The sequence below is a fragment of the Emys orbicularis genome, chromosome 8, assembly GCF_028017835.1.
Source record: "Emys orbicularis isolate rEmyOrb1 chromosome 8, rEmyOrb1.hap1, whole genome shotgun sequence".
Lineage (NCBI taxonomy): Eukaryota > Metazoa > Chordata > Testudines > Emydidae > Emys > Emys orbicularis.
In genome coordinates, this window is record NC_088690.1 from 18,859,808 (window position 1) to 18,882,925 (window position 23,118).

The window sequence follows — 23,118 nt, forward strand, 5'->3', positions numbered from 1 at the left end:
GAACCCTGTTGACTTCAGTGGGGCTCCCGGTAGACACAGCCGTTTTCCTATGTGCTATTAATTGCAGGATAAGAGTCTCTCTGCATAATAAGCTTCAGCCAGATGTGTATTAAAAGGGTTCACTGTCCTGATTTTTAGTCAGTTAATTAAATGTTAAATCCTATAGAAATATTTAGAAAAAGGCAAATATGTAAAGTGTATGTAACTGTTAAAAATCATTCTTTGCCCAACTTTTAAAAGTTCTATAAATTTGTCAAGGATCCTATCTTGTGTTTTCTCCAGCAGTTCTTGGAGTATCTGCTGGTTTACCTCATCTTATAAATACAGCAGTCAGTCCAGGATTTTTCCATTTGAATAAAGTACACCAGGTATGTTTATCAGTGTGAAAAAATTTATATCAATTTATGTATTTAAGCAGTATTTTGCATTAAAACGTGTAACAGATCTCAAGAATTGACAACTAAAATCAAATGTTTTTGTTAAAATGACTTTATATAGTGTATGTTAAATACAAAGTAATTTCAAGAGACTTTTTAAATAAGATATGAGATTTGACTAATCAAAATTGAGGAGTGCTTACTGTCTGTATGCAAATTACCATTTTATTTTTTCTGAATTTTTGATTCGCTGTTACCTGATTGTTTTGTGGTAGAGAGAACTTATCGTTTCTAGAAAGAACATCTGTTTCCAAGTAACAGGTTGAGTAACAAGGACCATTGATTCATTTTGTAAGTAGCTCAGTCAAGAACAAAGCCTTTTTGGAAAATAAGTCTGATTCAAGGCTGGAAGTGTGTTATCATTGTGTTTATTTTTAAAGCCTGTAAAGTGTACTACATAAATGATAACAACAATAACAACAATAATAATTTTGAGGTGTTAGTTTTTAGCTAAAAATAAACCAAAACTGTGTATTACTGAAGTGTTCTCAGAGTTCTTGTGGTGTATTATAAGGCTCCTATGACTTCCAAACCACTATGAGCCCAACAGTAGTAAAAGGGGATATTCTGGAAGCTCATATAAAGAATCCAAAGTTCATAGGGGTATCTTGTAGGGAGATTTGGGATGAATCTACCCCCTAACTCAGGGGCTAGGGCTGGGCTGGAGTAACAGCTTTTGTCCACAATCAGTACTCCCTTTTGTACCAATCTATTGGGTCAACAGGCCACCCAGTTTCCACTTCTGCTTACCACATCAGGACTACTGTAGGGGCTTCCACAGTGTGGACTCTGCCAAGGGGTGAATTTTACCCTTAGGAAATATGGGTGGGGTTTTCAAAAGTACCTAGAGAAGTCAGGAAGTTCTAATACCATTGATTTTTAAATGAGGCTTTTGCTCCTTACTCTATTCAGTACTTTTGAAATTCCTACTCGAAATAAAAACAATTCTTATTTATTCGTTACTATTTCTATTATACTTTTAAGATCTATAGCTCCATGTCTGTTAAGAGAGATTGAACTAAAATAGGAGAGATTTTCTTCACAGTAAAGACACTTTGCTTTCTCTCATTTTTCTATTATGCGTTATCTAGAGGCATGTATTCCTTTCAAATGTTAGGTATGTTGTTTAGATCTGCAGCACACCATAGAATAAAATAAATTAGCTGCATGCTGTAAAGTTTATTGAACACAAAGAGTGTTATTTGCTCGCATTTTTAAAGTATATATATGACCTTTTCCTCTGATATATTTAGTTATTGCTGCTCTTTCTATGGTCTTGTAGATTTTGTGCTTCCTTGGAAGGCAACATAAATGCTTTTTAATCACAGTTGGAAGGAGGCATGTTGTACATAGTTGCAGTGTGACTGATGATGATCCACTGCTTTTTGTCTTAAGTATACTACAGCCAAACAAGCTAGTGCTATTGCTTTGGATAGGGTCATGCATTTAATATTCTTCCATGGAAGCTCCTGCTTTTAATTAGTCACTAAACCTGGCCCAGTAAGCTGAATTACTGACAGTAATTTAATTATCTAGGTTCCTTTCATTGGCATTCGTGTACCCTTATTCTGTAATGTATCTTTTTGGGGTACTCTTCAATGCCAGAGAATCTGGTCACTATTTCTTTCTTGGAATTCAGTGTTATCATGTACAGGAAAAGAAGCTGTGTTACTTTCTAGCTTTTTGTTGGTTTGTCAAAAGAACACTGGTTCAGCTTATTTCTGTATTCCTTCCTGCGTATGTTGTTTTTGCTACGTGGACTTGACAGTTCAAGATTTTGTTAACTGATACATTGAGAGGAATCACTTTTTAAAAATATGATGCCAAAACATTGCTTATAGAATAATTAAATTATAGATAATTAGGAGGACATGACAGATGAGAATTTGAACAGTTGTTTGGATGAATCACTGAATACTTTTTTTAACTTAGCTACTCTTGGTATTTCTTAATGATAGACATTGTGTGCCGCCATAACACATTTTGAACATTTAGAGTTATGTGTTAACTGACTGATCTAACTGTTTAACAGCTCTTCCTGTGATTAATCCAGAAAGTCTGTTTTGAAGATTCAGCCAAACAATTTTCTTAAAAGTTGTCATTTAATCAGTACATTTTCTTTCTTGATGTAACTCAGAAAATACAAATAAAATGATAAAAAATAAAGATGTACTGGCAACATCAGACGCAGGTCATTTCTACTTGAGATGCTTAGGACAGCTGTGCGGACTCAATACACAAACATATTGATGCAGTTAATCCAGATTTGGCCCCTGTTTGTTTTGCAGAGTTCTGTTTTTGCAGGTTCTTAGAGCTTCCTTGTTTTGTGTGTTGATATTATTGTAAATAATTTCCAAAACACAGAGGACTGTTCTGTGACATGAATGTCTGTGTTCTACGTGTTCTGAGTTTAGTTCCTAAGGAATCTGCATCCCTGCCACTTTGGGACACAAACTGTGCTGGCTATAAATGTCTAGAAACATTTGTGAGGCAGAGTTCTGGCAAAGCCATAAAGCATGCAAAGCCCTACTTGCTCTGCTCAGCTGCTTCTTCAGTTTTCAATCATTAGTGGTGATCTGTCTGCACTCACACAGTGAGGAATTTTTATTCCATATTTCTAGTCTTGCCTCACAGAATGCGTTCTTTAAATGCCAGAGTGCTACAGAAAAAGGTTTATAGAGACCTGGAGCAAACATATGTTTTGGCTGGCAAATCATGTTCAAGAACCTCTTGCTCTCCAAGAATGATGTTTGACTCAATGTTTTCAAGCAGTCATGTAGTTAGCACAAATTATAGCAGTGGTTCTCAAACTTTTGTACTGGTGACCCCTTTCACATAGCAAGCCTCTGAGTGTGACTCCCCCCTCTCTTATAAATTAAAAACACTTGTTTATATATTTAACAACATTATAAATGCTGGAAGCAAAGCGGGGTTTGGGGTGGAGGCTGACAGCTCACAACCCCTCATGTAATAACCACACAATCCCCTTAGGGGTCCCGACCCCCAGTTTGAGAACCCCTGAAGTATAGCATGGTTTGATGCTCCAGTGTGGACAGCCATTTCTTTTAAACCATCATGCAATCCAAAAACCATACTGTAGAATATCCCCAAGGCAAAGTTCTAGTATGGCATCTCAACATGGTTTGTTAAGTGTCTTGATTGTGGATGAAAACCGTGTTACAACAGTGTTTTAGTGTAACTGTGCATGAAAACCATTTCAAAAAACATTATGAGCCACAGTGTGAACATAGCCTGAATAACTAGCCACGTTATGAATGTTCTGGGAATAGTGCTCTATGGTAGGATACTTACCAATGAGAAAGGGAAGAATCATATATGTGTAGTTATCCTTTCTGAAGGTAGCATTAATGTTTAGAGACTGTAAAGCAGTATATAATAGCCCCTAACTATCCCAACATAACCTAATAAAGCAGTGAGATGTTTGGAGCAGATGCCATGTAAGAAATAAAAACATTGTAAAACACAATACAATAAACTACACTTATCCTCTAAAAAGCACCCAGAAAATCAAACTGGAGGAAAGGAAGGATAAAAGGAATTCAGAATCTTCTGAAAGCTTTGATTGCAAATGAAGCAAGGATTTGGTTTTATGGAGGGGAAGTCACTGACTTCAGATAAACATAGATATTGTCATTCCCCTTTGTCATGTTTATTCATAAGCTAAAAGTATCTGGCCTATATCACATCAGCTGGAAATCTTGCAACAAGTGTAATTTTTTTGTATTCTTTAACTAATGCTTCTTGTGTCAATTTGACAGAATTCTGTTCTGGGGAATACATCTAATTTACTGCTACAGAACCTCTCCCACCTACAACTGGCACAGAAGCAACTAATTAAAATTGAGAATATTCAAACTAACAGTGTAAGTTCATCATTTTAACTTTAGTTATCTACCTGTGTACCTTTTTATTAACTATTTTCTAAAACAAATCGGACTTTTTAGCCTATTAAAACTTTAACCATCTAGCATATGTAGAAGAGATTAACTGTATGTGAAAGCCTGTGGAATAGCTAAGATGACTGTAGTCATTTACAATACCACTTGTTCTTCTTTATAGAAACCTGGCTTACTTGGAGAGCCTCCACCAATGTTACTTCGGACGGTATTGGGAACAAGACCAATACCATCAGTGAGTGCAGACCTGGGAAACCATGGAGAAGCGCATACATGTAAATGACATTTTGTTTCATACTGTACCAGCAGAAATGTCCAGTTTGAAAATATGCAGCTGACTCACTCCTACTTTTTTAACAAAAGTGATAATCAATAACTTTAACCTTATCACCACAGAATAAGGAAGCCACCAAGCCTAACAACAATGTGAAATACAGGAGCATTTAACAAAAGAATTATGTTGATTATTGCTGTATTGATCGGTTTGCGTTGGCTGCTTTCACTACCTGGCACAAACTCCGAGGCTTCCCAGTTACACAAACTTAGATATTTTATGAAAAAAGCAGCAATGCAAACAATGGGCATATTTTCATTTAGCTTCTAAAGCATACATAGATGAGGATTCTGGCACAGACACCTTGGCTTCATTGCCTTCTCTTCCAGAAGATTCCCATATTTTTGTTTTCCATGGTCTGTATTTGCCAGGCATGTACTTGAGTATCTAAATCTCCAGCAGGCTACTGTCTGCTCATGTTAATTTTGCAGGCTTAAACATCAAAATCCAGACAAATTCAGAATAATTAGCATGGTATCATATATCCCACACACACTTGCTTACATCTTGGTGTCAGTTCAGGCTGACCATGAAGTTTATCACTTAAGTCAAACAGGTATATAACTGAAAGAAGCCAAGAGTAAGCAGAATAGCAAAATGTGAACAGAAATGGGCCACATATTCCAAGGAGAGGCTAAACATGAACAGACTTGCTGATTAACCCCTTTATGCTAGGAATGAGCTTTTCCTGATGTGAGCCAAATTTTCAACAGCAGCCTCTAAAATCATGGACACATTTTTTCATGACCGCATTATTTTAATTCCTAAATAGGGTAGTTAGATGTCTATTCTGTTTGTGCGAAATGACTCTAAGAGTTAACGCTAGGTGCTTTAACATTTAATATAAGACAGTCTCATCTTCCTGTGTTGAGTGAAATTAGCACACTATCAACACTCTCCTATTACAACTCTTAACTGTCAGATAAACCCATAGCAATATATTTGGCTAGGGTTCTGAATTTGCTTTAATTGCTTAAGGTGATTTGGCATGCTATTTCTTGCCTGAAGTTCTCAGTTTCTGAAAGGAGCACTGTTTTCATTTTAGTGTCTTATTTTCTTACTGATGTTCTTGGATATATGAATGGGACTAGATCTTATTCACTTTTCTTTGCTTATGCCCATATCCCCTTTCTGATGCAATGTACTAGACATGTTAAAAAGGGCATTTGCTTTACTTTATATTACTTTGGTTTTCAATACCTGTAGCCTCTCTTAGTCCATGCCTTTTAGTCCTACAATTAACTTTATTCCATTTTAAGGGCGTCTACTTTTAATACGCTTGTAGACCTCGACATTTTGATTTTGGAGAAATCAAATATCTTGATTTTACTGATATTCCTTGTTTTTAATGAATTTTCCTAATGTCTTGTCTCTTCACATGAGGACAGAAATAGGTTTTTAGTATTCATTCCTGTAGGTTCCCACCTGATACATCTCAACATCACAAAGCTTCTCTTACAAGTAGCTGTTCTGCTGAAATCAGCTGTGAATCCAGCCCACCAGAATCCTATTAGGTTTTAACTGGAGTTGAGTAAAAGTCCATTACATGGAATTTTTTAAACCTCTAAAGTTGTTGACATTACATCTTGATGGAAAAGGAATTAGCGCTCAAGTTGGGAGAGGTAGTTCAACGGCATCAAGGAGTTTAAAGGCTTTGTGAAGACTAATGCTCTTCATTGCATATAAATCTATGTATTTGGATAAGCCTAGAGTTACTACTCTGCATTTGATTTCACTTCCCTGTGAATACCGTAAAGTGAGGGTGCTTTGTCCCTTGTCAGGAAGGAGGGTGGGGAAAATGCTTTGGTAATTCATTAGAGATTCCTGCAGCCAGCAAAGTGCTGGTGAACATGCAGTTCCATGCAGTTCTCAGCCACAAGGACGATGGTTCTGATGTGGAGCCTTGAAATGTAAACTGAGGAAAAATGGAATGGGATGTAGGCTTTAAGATTCTATAAAGCCCCAGTGCCCTGCTCCCCTAGTAGGGTGAAAGAAGAGAAGGAAAACGTGTAACTTACACACCTCATTTGGAACCGGAAGTACACAATCAGGCAGCAGCAGAGACCAAAAAAAAAAAAAAGGGCAAATACATTACAGTACTGTGTTAAACGTAAACTACTAAAAAAATTAAAGGGAAAGCTTAAAAAAAGATTTGAGAAGGCAAGGAAACTGTTTCTGTGCTTGTTTCGTTTAAATTAAGAGGGTTAAAAGCAGCATTTTTCTTCTGCATGTTAACATTTTAAGTCTGTATTAAGTCTATGTTCAGTTGTAAACTTTTGAAAGAACAACCATAACATTTTGTTCAGCGTTCCGAACAACTTACATCCCCGAGGTGTTCGTAATTCTGAGGCCTGGTCTACACTAACCCCCAAATTCGAACTAAGGTACGCAACTTCAGCTACGTGAATAACGTAGCTGAAGTCGACATACCTTAGTTCAAACTTACCGCGGTTCAGACGCGGTCCACACGCGGCAGGCAGGCTCCCCGTCGACTCCGCGGTACTCCTCTCGCCGAGCTGGAGTACCGCAGTCGACGGCGAGCGCTTCCGGGATCGATTTATCGCGTCCAGACCAGACGCGATAAATCGAACCCGGAAGTTCGATTGCCAGCTGTCGAACTACCGCGGTAGTGTAGACCTGGCCTGAGGTTCTACTGTATATACAGGTTAATTATGACTATAAACATAATTAGCAGCTTTGCCTTTTAATGGAATTTTATTTCTCTATCTTTTTTAAGGAAGGTATTAAGAAGATGAGTTGTTAGCATTAGTCATTCTTTTCTTCATAGTGGTATAATAAATTTTTCTTGTTTCTGAAATTTTGTTTGTAACTTGAAAACTGCTCAAAATAATTCTCTTGACAGATACTTTCAGAAACTACATATCTGCATTTTATGGGTCTATTATAGATATACTCTGCAAGAGCAGGATCTAGTGGGATTAGTGGAGGATAGTCCAGCTTGGCTTTAGAGATGATTGTCTCTTGGACACATTCCCTTCCACTCCCCGTTGCACAGATCACCTCTGTTCCCATTTGTAATTGCATAATGTGGATACAATCAAAATTAATGACAACTTACATTGCACAAACATTGTAACAACTCAATTGCCATATGTTGCATGTTAATATCCGAAAGTGCACTGCACTTGGTGACGTGGTTACCGCTAGTACAGATCCTGGAATTGGCTCTATTTCACATGTCATTACCAACCACAATGCAGAATTATTGCCCTTTAGGTTCCAGGATGTGCCATCTTCAGAGGAGTCTGAGTTTCATTTTTATCTCTAGTAAGGTGCAGCCAATGGCCATTCCATACAAAATATTGGTAAAGACTATTGTTTTTATACTTGATTGATGCTCTCCTCTGCAACTCTGATTTGTTGCTCAGCTGTTCAGCAAGTTGGGAGTTTCAGTAGCAGAACTGGTGTTTTGTGTTAAATGCTAGGAAGGAAGAATGAAGTCAAAGCTATATCTGTAATACTCATATTGTCCTACACACAGAGCACTTTACAGGCTAATTTATGGGCTTTGAAGGGACGCTGTCAATTTAAAATCCATTGAATTAACTTTAAAATCCACTGAATGAATTAAAAATAGTGTCATGTACTATGCCTGCCCTGAGTCCCTCTGTGTGTTTTACACGTTACTGTGTGAAAGACCCACCCAAACAACTGAGGACAATGACTGACTACACAGGAGAGACTGTACAAAAATGGATGTTGTGAATGCACAAACTAAACAAAATAGAAATACTTTCTTCTCTAATCTCTGTTATCTTGGGTATTGTAACTCAGAGGTAAATTGTTCTCTGAGAAAAGGGTGATTTTTTTTTTCTTTTAAATTTACTGTGTCCCTTTAGCAAACAGATACAAATTTGAGATAGAGGTCACTTTATTCACTCTGAAGTATGACCACCTCAGAGTGGAACTTGATACACGTTTTACAACACTATGCAACAGTTTATGACAGGAAATAAAGACGAAAGCTCAATCCAAGTGGAACTGCAGGGGAAAATTAGATACACAGAACATAAGTATTTGAGTTTGAATTTGGCCAGGACAACGGGGTTAACACCCTTGTCTCCTGTGAGAAGTGCCAGCTGTTGCTCACTTTGTTTTTTGTAAGAGGGTGCTTCCAGCAATCCAGTGCTTTGTGATACTATGCTGCAGTTTGCTTCAGTCCTAACTCAGAAGGCAAAGTGCCAGCTACTAAATCACTGACTCCACTTCCTGAGGCATGTATGCGTTTATTGGCAGAATCTCTCACACAGATATGCATGGACCTGGCCTAACTCTGCTTCACTTGAGAACTCATGGGATTGCAGTGCAAAGTTGGTATATCAGTAGGTTTTTTCAAAAAGGTTTCAGGTGGAGTATATGCTGAGGAACCCTGCAGACTGGCTATTGGATTTGTTCTGTATTGCTTGTGCATAGCATTTCTTATGTGTAACTGCACCTTCAGGCCTTGGTAGCAGTGTGATTTTGTAATCCTTGTGCACAATGTGCTGTACAACAGGTGTTCCCCCTGAAGTGTTGTGTGTGCACACCATGGCTTCTCAGCAGCTAGCCAATAGAAGCAGAAGGTTAACCAAACATCTTCCCTATTCCCGGATGATGAAAAAATTGAGCAGGGATTATCCATTGGGATCAGATGGGCAAGTTCTACACAATCAGTTTCATAGAATTGTAGGTGAGTGGCCATGGGGGAAGCTTGGTCCTGCCTGTCTTCTTCAATGTTTCTGTCCTGAATGTGGTAAAACATGGCTTGTGTTTACTGCCTGGGATGCCCCTTTCATAATACCTGAGCAAATAGCACAGGCCTTTTAAGGAAACCCTTGTAAATTTCTATTTGCCACTAAGATCAGCCTTGCGGTAGATTTTACCACTTTCCCTCCCTTTTGATTCCAACATTTGACAACGGGGAATTACATGCAGTGCCTTGAAAATCCAGATGGCAGCTCTTAAATGTTTGTGCTCTTAGTGGACTATTTGGTAGGAATTCTTTCATGGTTTATTTCTATATATTTAAAATAAACTATCCTGTGGCCCCCTAAAGCCTTAATCTGGTGCATTCCGGGTTCTGACTTTTGTGCCTCTCTCCTCCATCTTTCTTTGGGTTTTGGCACAAAGCGTTTCTTGTTTAATAGATTTACATGTGCCAGGTGAGTGGGTGCTATCCTGCAGTCCCTCTTGGTATTTCATATTGATGATTTGCAAAAGTTTCTGCAGAATTTCCTGCTTAAACCAGTATCTTCTCTCCTCTGTCTCACTTCTCTCTGTTGTTCACCTGGTGCAGAAGACATTGTGGCATTTTTTGAATATTTTCAGGATGCTAATACTCTACTTGCACAGATATTACCAATTTTTAGGAAGGTTGGAGCCACTTTTTTTTATTCAGGATCTGCCTTTTTAGACTTGTTATTCCAAGGTGAATAAACTCCTCTAGTCGAGGAGCTCTGCAAACAGTTTGTTTGTGCTCACTCCATTAAGCATTAGAGGTTTACTGTCTAAGTGTTGATGGATGTGACTTTTGGTTGCAAATTCCTTGGCACAGTGATTCCTTAAGCTGTCTGTGGAAAGATCGGAGATGACTCTGTTTAGTATAACTTCTTATTTTCCACCCAGGGTTTTTTGGGGACTACTAACAGCCCCACACTCTGCATTGATTGCACCCAAGTCTTGTTAAATAAATGATTTCAGACACCTTACTTCATTTTACAGTATTCCTAGACAAGGCTTGAATAATGCACTCACCAGTGGTAAGTAGAAGAGTTTTCCTGTGGAGCAGTGAGACTTAGGCCACCAATTTCTGCAGAATTTAAGCCTTCATTTAATTAAAAAAAGAGTTTCTTGCCCTTCAGGTTGTGAAGAAAACCTTCCTAGTGTGAACTGATGCTGTGCAGTTTTCCTGAGCCCACAGACAGATCATTTAGGGGCCGCCGCTGCTGCTGTTCATAGCTTTCTTGAGTAGCAGAAAAAACAAATGAACCAGAGCCTGGTCAGTTTAACTTCTTAGCCTAGCAGATGTTTAGACTGAAATAGCATTAAATACAGTTACAGTTTTCTGATCTAGCTTTAGTTTTAAATTAAGCTCCAGGTTTTTATTACTGCAGCATTCCTGGCCACCAGCATCAGGATTAACTGTTTTGTGACAGCTCTGAAATAGATTTCTCAATGTTTTTGTCATCACTTAATAAAAACCACAAGTAAAATGTTCTGATAAATCTTGTCTAACAGAAAGGTTTCTCCATTTATGGTTGACTGCAGCATCTAATGTGACTCCAAATCGAACAACAGCAGCAACAGGGATGGGCATCTTGCCATTCTTTCCAAATCAGCCCGTTGTTGGACAAGCTATGCCAGGGCAAAATAATACTCAGGATAAACAATCAACTACAGTGGGACTGTCAGAAGGAGCTGGCTCAGGGTCGCAGGCTTATCTTCAGAGCTTAACAAATTTTACTGCTGGAGGCTTGCGCACAGAACATCCCCAACAGCAAAGTCAGCCAAAAAGCACTGATACAAGTTCAGGGGTAAGAAAAACCGGACATAGATTTTGCATTCCCGTACTCCCGCCTCCTTTGTTGTTGTTGTTGTTCTTCCAATTACAAGTTAACTGCATTTTCTTTTTGCAGTATCTCCATTATAATATTTACTGAATCATAGAATGATTTATAAAGCATTTTAAGGTCATTTGGATTATGAATTACAGCAAGGAAACATTAATGTCTTTTGATTGTCAAAATGAATTAACAAAGAGGAATCTTTCTATAGTACTATTATCCTCATGTACATGCCTCTGTATATGTAATGATGAAATTATCTAAGCTACAGGAAATGCCCTTTTTAGACAGTAAAAATGGAACTCGTGTTGCAATTCAGTGACTGTAAACTAGAACAGTACCTCTAGGTTAGGGTGTGTGTGTGTGTGTGTGCATCCTCTTAAAACACAATTGGCATTTCCTTGACATCAGATCAGGTTTAGTATTTATTCTTTCAAAGTGTGTGGATGCAGAAGAAAAAATTAAAGCTGAAATGAAATGCTTTATTAAAAACTGTTTGAGATTCGCAGCCATTAACTGGATTCTGTACATGTATTTATTTAAACATTTGACATTTACAGAAAACTTGAAATATCTTAGATTATTATGTTTTGATTTAAGTTTTCTTGTTTTCCTGAAGCAGTTGAGATTACTAGCACCTAAGCAGTGTCTTCGGCTACATTCTGTTTTCAGCATTTATTTAATATGTAATTATTTTAATTTTTAAATCTATGTTAGTGTAGTGATTTGGGATTTTAAACAGATTATTTTTGTATATTTTAATCAAATCAGCATTTCCGTTCACCTTTTCATACAGATAAAAAAGGAAAATAAACTTTTAAAACTCCAGATAATCAAGTATTCTAAAAGTGAATCTGCAGGTTATCTTGGGAGGTTTTGAATCCCATACTTTTGGACAGCCTTTCTGGCAGAGATATTAATAAAGTTACTTCCTTTTTTGCATCAGTTGATACAGGGGCCAGTTTTCTAAGGCGAGTGCATTAGTAGCACATTCCAGATTTGTACATTTTTAACAGAATGGATTTAGAATAAAATTATATAAAAATCACACGGGGCTACATGTTTCAAGTGATTATATGTTCTCCAGTTTGAAATCAGCCCATCCATACTCTGGGATGGCTGCTCAGTGGTCTCTGTGGAATTGAGAGAGTGTTGTCTTCAGTCCAGTTCCCAGTGGACAGGTATCACGAAACTCCTAATAGTATGGCACTAACTGTTTTCCCCTCATAGTCAGTGTCAACTGAACCCAAGGTTTGAATGGGCCTGGAGACTGAACCACCTCCTGACTCACTGAGGTAGGAACCTTTCCCAGAATAGGGCTCCGCTACAGTGGTAGTGTGAGGTGGGACTCATGCCTTACTGTGTTTTGACTAAAGAGAGGATTTCAGTTTCCCAGGCTGACATTCTGGCACTTCTCATGAGCATTAAATTCCATTTTAGACATGCAAATTCATTTGCATGTTTAATTATGATTTTAAATATTAAGGGCAACAAATTGCCCTTATTTGAATAAACTCCTTGGTACTAGTAGTAGAAAAAGCCAACTTCCAACCCAAACGGATGTACCAAATGTGATTACCAGGTGAATTAGGAACCTGAATGTATATTAACAGTGAAGAGATTACACCCAGTATTGAAAAGCAGGTAAAAATCCTCTGAAATTTATGGCCCAAATTATCTGTTGGTGTGATGCCATTGAGATCTTATGCCCACAGAAAATTTGGCCCAATAGTTTGCCCTCTAGGTAGGATACTCAGTACATCTCTGTGGAATCTCACTCAGTGTTCTGATTGGCCTGTAAAAGAGATGATTTTCAGTTCCCATGTGTTACAGTTTGAGAGGTGACATATGCCTCAGCATAGACCAGTTCCTTTGTGTTTATTAATATTAATAGTAAGTGCTTCTGCATCACTGTTATGACTTATCAGGAGACCCATCTCTCAAAAGTGGCGAGAACAATGTTTTCTGGCAGGTGTTGGGGGTGCTGTGACAGGAGTTTTAAATGTTGCTAGAATCTATGTAGGATTAGCTAACTAATTTGCCACCTGCACATGTAGCTCTATTTTGGGTATATTTTTATGCTGTAAATCAACAAATTAAATGTAAGGTTGGGCTAGTGGAGTGCTCACTAGCGTGCTAAGAATAGCTGTGTAGATGCTGCCCTCCCTCCCTAGCCCCTCACCAGACTTGAGCTGCAATGTCTACACCGCTATTTTTAGCACGCTAGTGAGAGCGCTGCTAGCCCGAGTCTGCGGACCCAGGCTAGGCGCTCGCTCCGGAATGTAGCATGGACATACCCTTAGGGGTGGCCTTTGGGCAGGCAGGCTGCCTCTGGAGCTCCTGCTCTCCTCCTGAAACAGCTTGTCCCTGTTAAGGACCTAGCACCCCAGAGAAGCAAAAACTAGCAGAATAGACTCAGTCCATCACAGTTCCAGGAGCCCACACACCTCTGCTGGTTTGGGGGAGTGAGTGAGTCCTGGGGTCTCAGACCCGCTCCCAACTATTTTTCCCTTTAATGTAAGTAGTGCTAGCGCTGATAAGCAGCTTGATCAGAAAGGCATTTTACATTAGTACATCAGAGAAAATTCTGCCTCCCTAAGTCAGAGTTCATCAGTCCTTGGTTTGCCAGAGACTTGAGTTGAAGCTAGTCGTCTATCACATGCTTACTGTTAGCGTATTAATCTGATGGCTTTTAGTGAGGTTTTAAATATTCTCAGGTAAACTAAGTTTGCAAGTTCCCCCCCTTCCCCAACCCTTCCCTGCTGGTCCAAAGAGACACTTGGCTGACAAACTACTTGTTAGGAAAAAATATCTGTAATCTGAGCAGTCTGTTCAGATGATTCAGTTCAGGATCGATGTGGAGATAGTCTGCTGTAAAACCTATGGAATCTGCATGTTTTTAAAGTCATGTAGAGACAAGCACATGTCATTGCTTTTGTTTTACTTATGACTTGAGTGATAGCTGAAAAATGGAATGAATGACGATTTATAACATTTTTACAGATTCCCTCAAAAAACCAGACTTCGCTCCTGGGGGAACCACCCAAAGAAATCCGTCTTAGTACCAATCCCTACTTGAATTTGGCAAGCGTGTTGCGTGGTGTATGTCTTTCAGGTAAGCAGCCATTCCGCAGACGCTGGTCTAACAGCTTGTGATTTGATTTAAGGCTTTCAAGAGCAGAGTGTGGTAAGTTGTTTTTCTGCTTACTAAATGATCCCAACAACCACAGCATTTGTCATTAATAAAACCTTGGATTCTCTCTTTCAAAGAACTTGCACCGAGAAGAAAAGTAAATTGATATAAAAGACCCTCATAACTAATTTTCTAGTTGGAAAAATACAGTTTATATGATTACTTATCTGTAAAGAGATATTATGTGCTGCAGTATTTCTAATGCAAATGTACAGAGTTAGCATATTTGTTCCGAATTTATGTACATTCTAGAAACTATTTTCTATCAAACATAAGATCTTTTATATTTTGGGCTAGATTTTGATTACAGTTAAATGTGTAAATCTGGAGTAATAAATTTCAGGTCTGTGACAATATTCTTGGTTTACACAAGTGTATCCAAGATCAAAGTGTGCCCCTTAATGGTTGCACAGCATGTATTATAAAACTGAATATATTAATTTTGTTTTGAGCAGCAGTTGCCAGCAAAGCAACTAGTACACAGCAGCACACTGGGCTTTCAAGCAACATAGTGGATGCTGCAGTCTCTCAGGGAACTACATCACGACATGCAATGGAAAACTACTTTAATTATTCTCAACAGTATGGGGATTATACACAGGTATGTTAGCTAACAATACTTTCCTTCCTGTAATGGGGTGCTTGGTATATTTTTATTGCTTATAGATAACTGAAGTTACACTGTAGTTGCATGTGGTTGTTTTGTGTTCTACTTGGAGTAGGACCTGTTGTAAAGACATCCCATAGGTCTGTGAAGATGATGGAGTTACTTGGCTCAATGGTACTATAAATTATAGAGCATTTTGATCAATTTTTATGTCGTTAATAAAGAGGATATTATCACTCAGGTCCTGGTATCAATTTAGATGACAAGTGCAGAATGAAGTCTTTTTCACGAGCTATAAGATAAACAAATTCCAAACCAACGAATCAAGTTATTTAAGGTGTAATGGGCATCACGAACATATACTATACTAGATGAGGTTCAGACATAGAATTGTTCTATATCTTCTGGGTGAGTAGAAGACTTTAGTGTGGTCAGTCTGACACCTACCACATAATCACTTAAAACATATATTTAAACTGTTCTGTTGGATTTTTATTATTGGTTTTAAATCTGTTTTTGTGTGTCTTGGAGTGCTTTTGTCTTTAATTAAATCTAGTGCCCTGTGAAGGTCATGGGAAATTGGCATAAAGTAAAATCACCATAGCAGGCAGATGAAGTGAACAAGTTTTTTTCATTTATAGGAGGCTGTCCAGCAGTGGTATCAGCATTATGCGCAGGCATACAACGCTACTCAAGCAAGAGTAGGTGAATTTGAAAATGAAGCTTCTGAGGTAAAAGTGAAATGAATTTCCTTCACATTTCCGTTGACTGCTTCTCTCCTTTAGCATTAGGATGCTACATGTGTTTCAGCGCTATTGTAAACAGAAAGGACCAGATTGTGTGCGGAAAATGGTGCCGGAGAGTCACCGTGTGGATCCCAAACACTCAGTCTTTGGTATTCCCTAAGCTTTCCTGTACCTAGGATCCTACAACCTAAAGTTTTCACCATGTGCTGTAAAATAGAGCAGGAGTGCACTAAAAATGATCATACATTGCAGCCATAGAACAGCATAAGTGAACAAGAGATTATCAAGTTATTTCCCACTAAGGTATTATCCAAGAGCTATTTAGCTCTCACATTGTTATAGATCCCCAGTAGGTGCTGCAGTGCAAATGGTAGGCAAAATCTAAAAAATACAAAACCAAATTTCCTTTTTTTTTTTAAAAGGATTGTGTGCATTGAGATTTTTAAAAGTTCCTATATCAGACTCAATGAGAGAGATAAATTGCTGTAGGCCTGAGCTGTTCTGAACTAAAAATTCTTTCCTTTAGAAACTTGGTTTGACTCAGATATTTCCATATCTGTCCACTGATAGTTACTATAGTCAAATAAGAGTAATTACTTAAAAATAAATAGTTTTGTTTTGACCTTTGGTTTATCATGGATCCTCTTCTCCATTTAGGAACCTGCTCTATCTTATGGAGACTACAATACCTATTTGCAGGTTATGCCTTCATATTACACCGGAACCCAGGGATCATGCCAGCCAGGCAGCTTTCAGCTTACTCCACAGAATCCATTAAATAAGGTGAGAGGAGAAACTCAGAGTGATTTCAGACATGGCCAAATCTAGATGCAGGTGGTAGCATGCCTTGTTTGTCTCTTGCTGCCACCAAGTGGCTAAAAGATAATTAGGACTTTTGAAAGTCTAAATGAGTATTGTGCCAACTACAAAATGTTTTGGTAAACTAGGGCAAACATGAACCTTGTGGCACCTACCAAGCCAATTCCAAAGCTTTTCTATTTACATCTTGATTAGGAAAGTCTCAGGGTAGCCCTGGCTTTGTGAAGGATCAAATCTAGATGCTGGTGGTAGCACTTGTTTGGCAAGAACTGGCTGAGATGTACCTTGTAACAAAGATGGCGAAGGGCTACGGATGTTGCTGTGCGTTGTGCACATAGTAAAGGATTTCACTTTAAGTTCCCAAACACAGGGCCAGAAACTCTGTCAGTAGGTTCCATCCAGATAGAGTTATCATAGCCCAGAGAGGAAAGAAATAGTTCAGGTGTTTGAGATAACAGCTGCTTTTCAATCTCCTTTTTTCTAGTTATAGGAGCAAAGTTCTTAGATGAAGCTGATGTTAGACAGCTTGGTCCCAAGCTTGTATTAATGCCACATTCCATAGAAGGCAGTCAGAGACCATTCCTTTGGCATGGACTAAACAAATATACAGTGTGCCTGGGCATCCAGAGACTTGTCTGAATCCTGGCATTAGATGATTGATTAACCTGTTGCCCGAAATAAAGAAAGCTCTTTATTTCCACACCCAAGCCCTCACTACATTTTTTTACAGCATCTGTAAAGCACATTTCAGAGCTGAATTTCAAAGAGACCACATCCTGAGATATGTGTCTGTATAAAAATAAAATAATTAAAGAAATCAGGATGGACTGGGATATTAGCACTTAGTGGCAATGATTAGAACTTCTAGACTAAATAGCTAATGTCATTCGTGCGTAGTATAAAACACCTCAGCTTGGAACTCTTTATAAACACAAATGGTACTGTTTTCTCTGATCACTTAGTTTGGGTTGTCACTTACTTTCTTCTTTTGCACAGGTGGCATCAGTAAGAAGTGAAAAGCGAAGTTCCTCACACCTCATTTCTTCCCCAGAAGCTAGCCCAGTTGAATATATTGGCCAGCACACACAGGGCACAGCATCAAATTATGCAGAATCCTATCTTAAAAAAAAGCGTGTTTATTGAGATCCAATCAACCAATCCTGCCTTAAAGCCAACAGGTGACCTTTTTGTACCTCTGTATTTATTACTGCCTTAACTTCATACCCATCCATCTTTATATAGGGTGACACATTCCTAAAAGGAACAATTCAGGCAAATTTTCCAAATAAATTATACGTAGCAATAAAGACAACTAGTTGGACATTTTTCACTCATTATTTGCCTTGTTAAATAATACAATGGTGTCTCTCATAATACATGATCTTACTGTAACTTGTCAGAATTGACAATGATTATCTTATGCCTGCAAAGAAGTTTCCTTTGGTGATTGTTGATCATGTCAGTAAAAAGCAATGAAAATAGTGATAAAGGAGACTTTTCCCTTGTTCCTTAGATGAGGAAGGTGAGATTGTCTTAGTCATAATTTTTAAAAAAAATCTTGAGTGTGCTTTTCAGTTTTACCTTTTCCAGAGTTGAGCCTTCTGCACTTAGTCTTTATATTTTTAAAAATCTTCCCCAAAACATTGGAGAGACACCAGGTGTATTAACAGAGCCCATGAGCTTTTCAGTAAACATTTTGTTAAAAATAAGTTTGTTATATTGTGAGCCTACCAGCATCAATCTAGAGTTCATAGGCGCTAGTTAGAACAAAGGTGTAATCTTAGCTATTGATATTCTGTCCCAAGAGGTGGTTGTCATTTTTATATGCAGTTGTTTGTGAATGAATTTTTCTGCCCTAATCTGCTTCTGAAATCTGTGTAAAATACTAGGTGTTGCTAACCACTGGATTTGAACTGGTGTGAGAGAGTCTCCCAAAAACTAAAATCTAAAAGCTACCCTCCACTTGGTGATGAAAATTCAATGTGCAGGAACAGTAAAACTAACCAAAATAATTGCAACCACTTTGTAAGCGGATCAGTATAAAAGTTGCTCAAAAAGAAGCTAAAAATTTAACACCTGATTTTGTTTTCTCTAATTTCTGGGTTGTTCAGACAGTAGAGGAGTAAATGCTGCCCAAGCCCACTACACCTGTCCTAGTTTGGTTTTGTTAATCCCACTTTCCTGTTTTTAACGTTAACTCTACTCTGTCTCCAGGTGTCAAACTTACTTTTACAATTTGCTTCAGCTATCCCCACTGGTCATTTGGGACTCAAAGTTCTGAATGCCCTTGATTCCCATGGACTTCATGATGTTCTTTTTGCATCAAATAGTCCTCTTTAGACAGGACTAATCTCTACTCACTCAGCTCTCACTGGCATTTATGAGTATGGTGCATATGATACAGCATAGAGACAGCTGGGTTTATTATTTACACCTACTTTATATTATATATATATATATATATATATATATATATATATATATATATATATATATATATATATATATATTCCATCCCTTTTGAACCCCTCCCTTCAAAACATTTTCATTGTAGACTCCTTCTCTCACCATGAACTTTTCCCACTTCCTTGTTCCTGCTACCCCCCATTCTCTTGCCTTTTTTTTTTTTTTTTTTTTTTTTTTTAATAATATACAGAGGGTCATTTTCTCCAAGGAATTACCTCTCTTGCAGTATGATAACTAGTACTGTACTCAGTCTCCACCAGCCAGAACTGGAATAGTCTTTTGCCTTTGCCTAGTGCTTTTCTTTCTCCCTGACTTGTGCACTGGGCTGAGAGGTCCATTCAGCAACTTTCAAAACTTTTTTTTCTCTCTCTCTGACTGTTTTTTTTATCTTAAATTTGATTTACCAGCTCCAAGTCCTATCACCAAATCACCTTAAATCAAATGTTATTTTTTGCCTACAATTTTTCTATCTGCAGTGGTGGAAATCCATGTTTTCATTACTAATATTCATATAAGTTAAATTATGAATAAGACACTTGCCAGCTGACCATGTGAATTAACTTTCTTGTAATCCCTTTGCAACTCAATGTTTCCATCTTTGACTAAATTGCAATAATAGTGTAATTGATGTTCATAGTGCTCCCGTCATGTAATGGCTGTAAATTTATTTTAATCTCTTTATTCCAAGGTTATCTTTTAAGCCATGTTTAAAGTTTACTGATTTAAAAAAAAAATGTCTTGAATAAACTCAAAGTTTTTTGCAGTAGCTCAGAGTCAGGACTTTTTTAGCAAACACAGTTGCTGTGTTATGTAAATGCTCTGCACGCCTGTCTTAAGACAGCAGAATAGCAATGCATTTGATTGGTTTTGTTAGATTATACATGTATGTATTGATTGGTGTTGAAAATTCACCTGTAGTATTTTGTTTAAACTATTGTATCTGCAACTTTTCAGAACTGTTACCCTTTTCAACAAAATAAATTTTTGCTCCATTTACAGTGGAATTTGTGTGAAAGCACAAAATCTCCAGCCTATTCTCACTTAGTGGAAGACGTAATGTATCATTTTACACCAGGGTGCTATAGCAAAATTTCAAATTTATCTTCCCTAAAAAAAGTAACAGCTTTGCACAATGTAATTTATAATTAACACACACACACATGAAGAAAAAAAATCTTTATTAATTTGTATAAAGAGTAACAAAGTGCATATAGATTCTACTCAGGTTCATAAGTGAAGTACAGAAATAAAAAATAATACTGTAAAAATGAATCCTACCTGTTTGGGGTTCAGTAATTACATTTATACTTTAATATGTAAAAACATTTTTCAGTTATTACTGCCACTCAGTGTGCCCTCTAAGCATTTTCAGAATCCAGGTTTGGGGGAGACAATATTGCCTAAATTCTAGGGAGAGGATTAGCAAAAGGTTGCCAGTTTGCATAATCTACCATCAATAAAAGCTTGCCAAAGTCACATTATATGACTTCCGTGTCCTTGATTCAACTGCAAAATCTGTTTATGGTCATAGAACTCAAGCAGACCCAGTCTGGCCCCACTGGTTAATTGTATAATTTGGCAGTCTGCATACCAAATTGGGGTCCAAAAGCTGTTTCTAATGCAATAAGTGAATAATCTAAATACTCATTTAATTTTTGTTCCTCATGTTTTTTTAAACAGGTGTTAATAAATGCAATGGCGTGCAGGACAGAAAAATGTCCGGCCCAAAAAAACATGGCTTTCAGGAAAATCCTCATTGGGATTGAGTTTATAGGATGCAATAAAAATGGGGAAAGTATTTAGCTTAGGGGGTTTGTTTTGTTTTGTTTTAAAAAAAAAGCTGTAGTAAGAAACTGGGTTTCTGCAGTGAAATGCAAACTCATAAAAGTTGTAAACAGCAACAAAGAGTCCTGTGGCACCTTATAGACTAACAGATGTATTGGAGCATAAGCTTTCGTGGGTGAATACCTACTTCGTCAAGGTTATGCTCCAATACATCTATTAGTCTATAAGGTGCCACAGGACTCTTTGTTGCTGTTTACAGATTCAGACTAACACGGCTACCCCTCTGATTCATAAAAGTTGGTAAATGCTTTTTTTGGAATATTTACATTTATAGATTTTATTTTTTGAATATAAAAACTCAGGACTTCAAATTGTAGGTTAAAGCTTTTTGGTTAGATAACCTTGATTGATACAGTATCTAACTGAATGTTATGTGCCCAAAATATTTTTGAAATGCAGATGCATTGAAAGATGACCTTTTTTGCCCACCTTTTTTTTTTTTTTAATCTTACCACTTTCCTAAAAATTATTTGAAAAGCAATTAAATAGCTATGGAAAGTTCTGCTCAATCTTCTGAGTTAGTTATTCAAGAAAATCATTCTAGCTGCAGAACACTTGTTTAATGTGCTTTATCTGTTGATGTGCAATGTGACTTGGGACCATCATAAATTCCCTTGCTTGACACAGTTCTTTCCAATTTGTGTTAGTTCAGTATAATCTAAGTGCTGGACCGGTTGATCAATGAACAAGCCTTTTTTAATAAGTAATACCCTACCAAGGGCAGAGTGCTTAAAGATTTTCTGCTAGGGAATTTAAATATTTTGATCCAAGTGTTCATTACACCAAAAAAGGGAAACCAGTGGAAAAAGAAACCCTTAAACACGTATTAGCATAGCCAGAGTACAAATTACAGTAGTTAAAATAAAAGGACCTGGGCATTTATATTTAACATACATTTAAAGCACTGACAATACAAAAATGTTAATTATAATTTATTTATAAGTGCTTCAAATCCTTGAATAAGATTTTGAAAGGTCGTCCGGTCACCTGGATTATATATCCAACATTTCCTCATCAGTTGGTCCACCTAGGAATGAGAAAAAAAATTTAAAGGGTGAATAGTAGACTGTTCATTTTCTCAATAAAGACCAGCTGCTGTAAACAGGAGTAGCTCCACTAAAGCCAACAGAGCCATGCGGATTTACACTAGCTGATGATCTGAGCTGAAGTGAGCTTCCGTTACATTTTAAAATCAAAGGTTGTCCATCTGGGTTGAGAAGTGGTGTCAGGTATATCAGCTATGAGAACAGATAGAAACAACTACACCACCTTGATTCAGGGGTACTTATAGCATTGCAGGCCATATGCTGTACAGAACAAGTGAGCCGTAAAGTATTAGAGTTAACATCAGCTTAGTGAATGTGATCACAGGTGCTGCTAGTGGCTGGGGACTAGTGACTAAAAGCCTGATCCACCTCCCACTAAAATCAATAGGAAGCATCCAAACGACTTCAGTGGGAGTTGGCTCAGGTACTAATCTCCAGCTTCTGAAACGGAAAAGGAGCTGTCCTTTAGCACAAGGGGTAGAGGCCTTTGGTTATGGTATCGATGGTCCCACTTTGACCCACTGGCGTGAATGGCGTGTCTGTATGAACACAGCCTCTGTGTAGTACATGCACCAGCTCTATACTTCAGAAATCAAAGGACTATATAATGAATTATATGGGACTCAGACCTTAGAGGTTTTTGCTTCCGTGGAGGTGTCAGACTTTGGAATCTCATTAGGAACATTTATTTTTAACATAACACTTCAGAAAGCTTGAGCAGAAAAGTTTGCTTGTATACATTTGGCTATCAATCTAGTTTATACCTCTTCTGGGGAGTTTTGTGGCCGGGGCAAGCGTTTTCCTTCTGCTAATACACGTACAAGCCGCGTTACTGTCATCTGGCCTTGAGTTGGGCCAATCATTTTCAAAAACTCCTGTAACAAGTAAAAGTCACATGGATCATTTATTTATAATTCTTGCCAAATGAATCCGTAACAGTTAAACTTGACATGAGAAATACTTAATCTCAAAATGAAGACTAGTTATAAACCCGTATTCATACAGTATTCTCATTTCTTTCCCATCCTCTCATGAGAATACAGGAAGTACAATTTTTTAAATATGGCTTCCTTAACGAGACACCTAATACCCGCATGTAGATACTCGTATTTGTTCTTAAGCAAAAAAACGTTTACTGATGGTTT

The 23,118-nt window shown here is 37.7% G+C and overlaps 2 protein-coding genes across 2 annotated transcripts in view; one reads left to right on the top strand and one right to left on the bottom strand.

Moving 5' to 3' along the window:
• The window catches only part of RAVER2 (ribonucleoprotein, PTB binding 2), a 62,693-nt gene extending 44,934 nt beyond the window's left edge, over positions 1 to 17,759 (top strand). The window contains exons 6-15 of the mRNA XM_065409865.1: positions 283 to 368; positions 4,217 to 4,321; positions 4,518 to 4,629; positions 9,205 to 9,378; positions 10,956 to 11,221; positions 14,255 to 14,366; positions 14,900 to 15,045; positions 15,693 to 15,782; positions 16,455 to 16,580; positions 17,613 to 17,759. Of these exons, the coding sequence (XP_065265937.1) occupies positions 283 to 368; positions 4,217 to 4,321; positions 4,518 to 4,629; positions 9,205 to 9,378; positions 10,956 to 11,221; positions 14,255 to 14,366; positions 14,900 to 15,045; positions 15,693 to 15,782; positions 16,455 to 16,580; positions 17,613 to 17,759 (1,364 nt within the window). The remainder of the gene's footprint in view (positions 1 to 282; positions 369 to 4,216; positions 4,322 to 4,517; positions 4,630 to 9,204; positions 9,379 to 10,955; positions 11,222 to 14,254; positions 14,367 to 14,899; positions 15,046 to 15,692; positions 15,783 to 16,454; positions 16,581 to 17,612) is intronic.
• Positions 17,760 to 21,175: 3,416 nt separating this feature from the next.
• JAK1 (Janus kinase 1) overlaps positions 21,176 to 23,118 on the bottom strand; it is a 37,359-nt gene continuing 35,416 nt past the window's right edge. Inside the window, exons 22-23 of the mRNA XM_065409822.1 lie at positions 22,738 to 22,848; positions 21,176 to 21,954 (exon numbers count right to left, since the gene is read on the bottom strand). Of these exons, the coding sequence (XP_065265894.1) occupies positions 21,853 to 21,954; positions 22,738 to 22,848 (213 nt within the window). The 3' untranslated portion in view covers positions 21,176 to 21,852. The remainder of the gene's footprint in view (positions 21,955 to 22,737; positions 22,849 to 23,118) is intronic.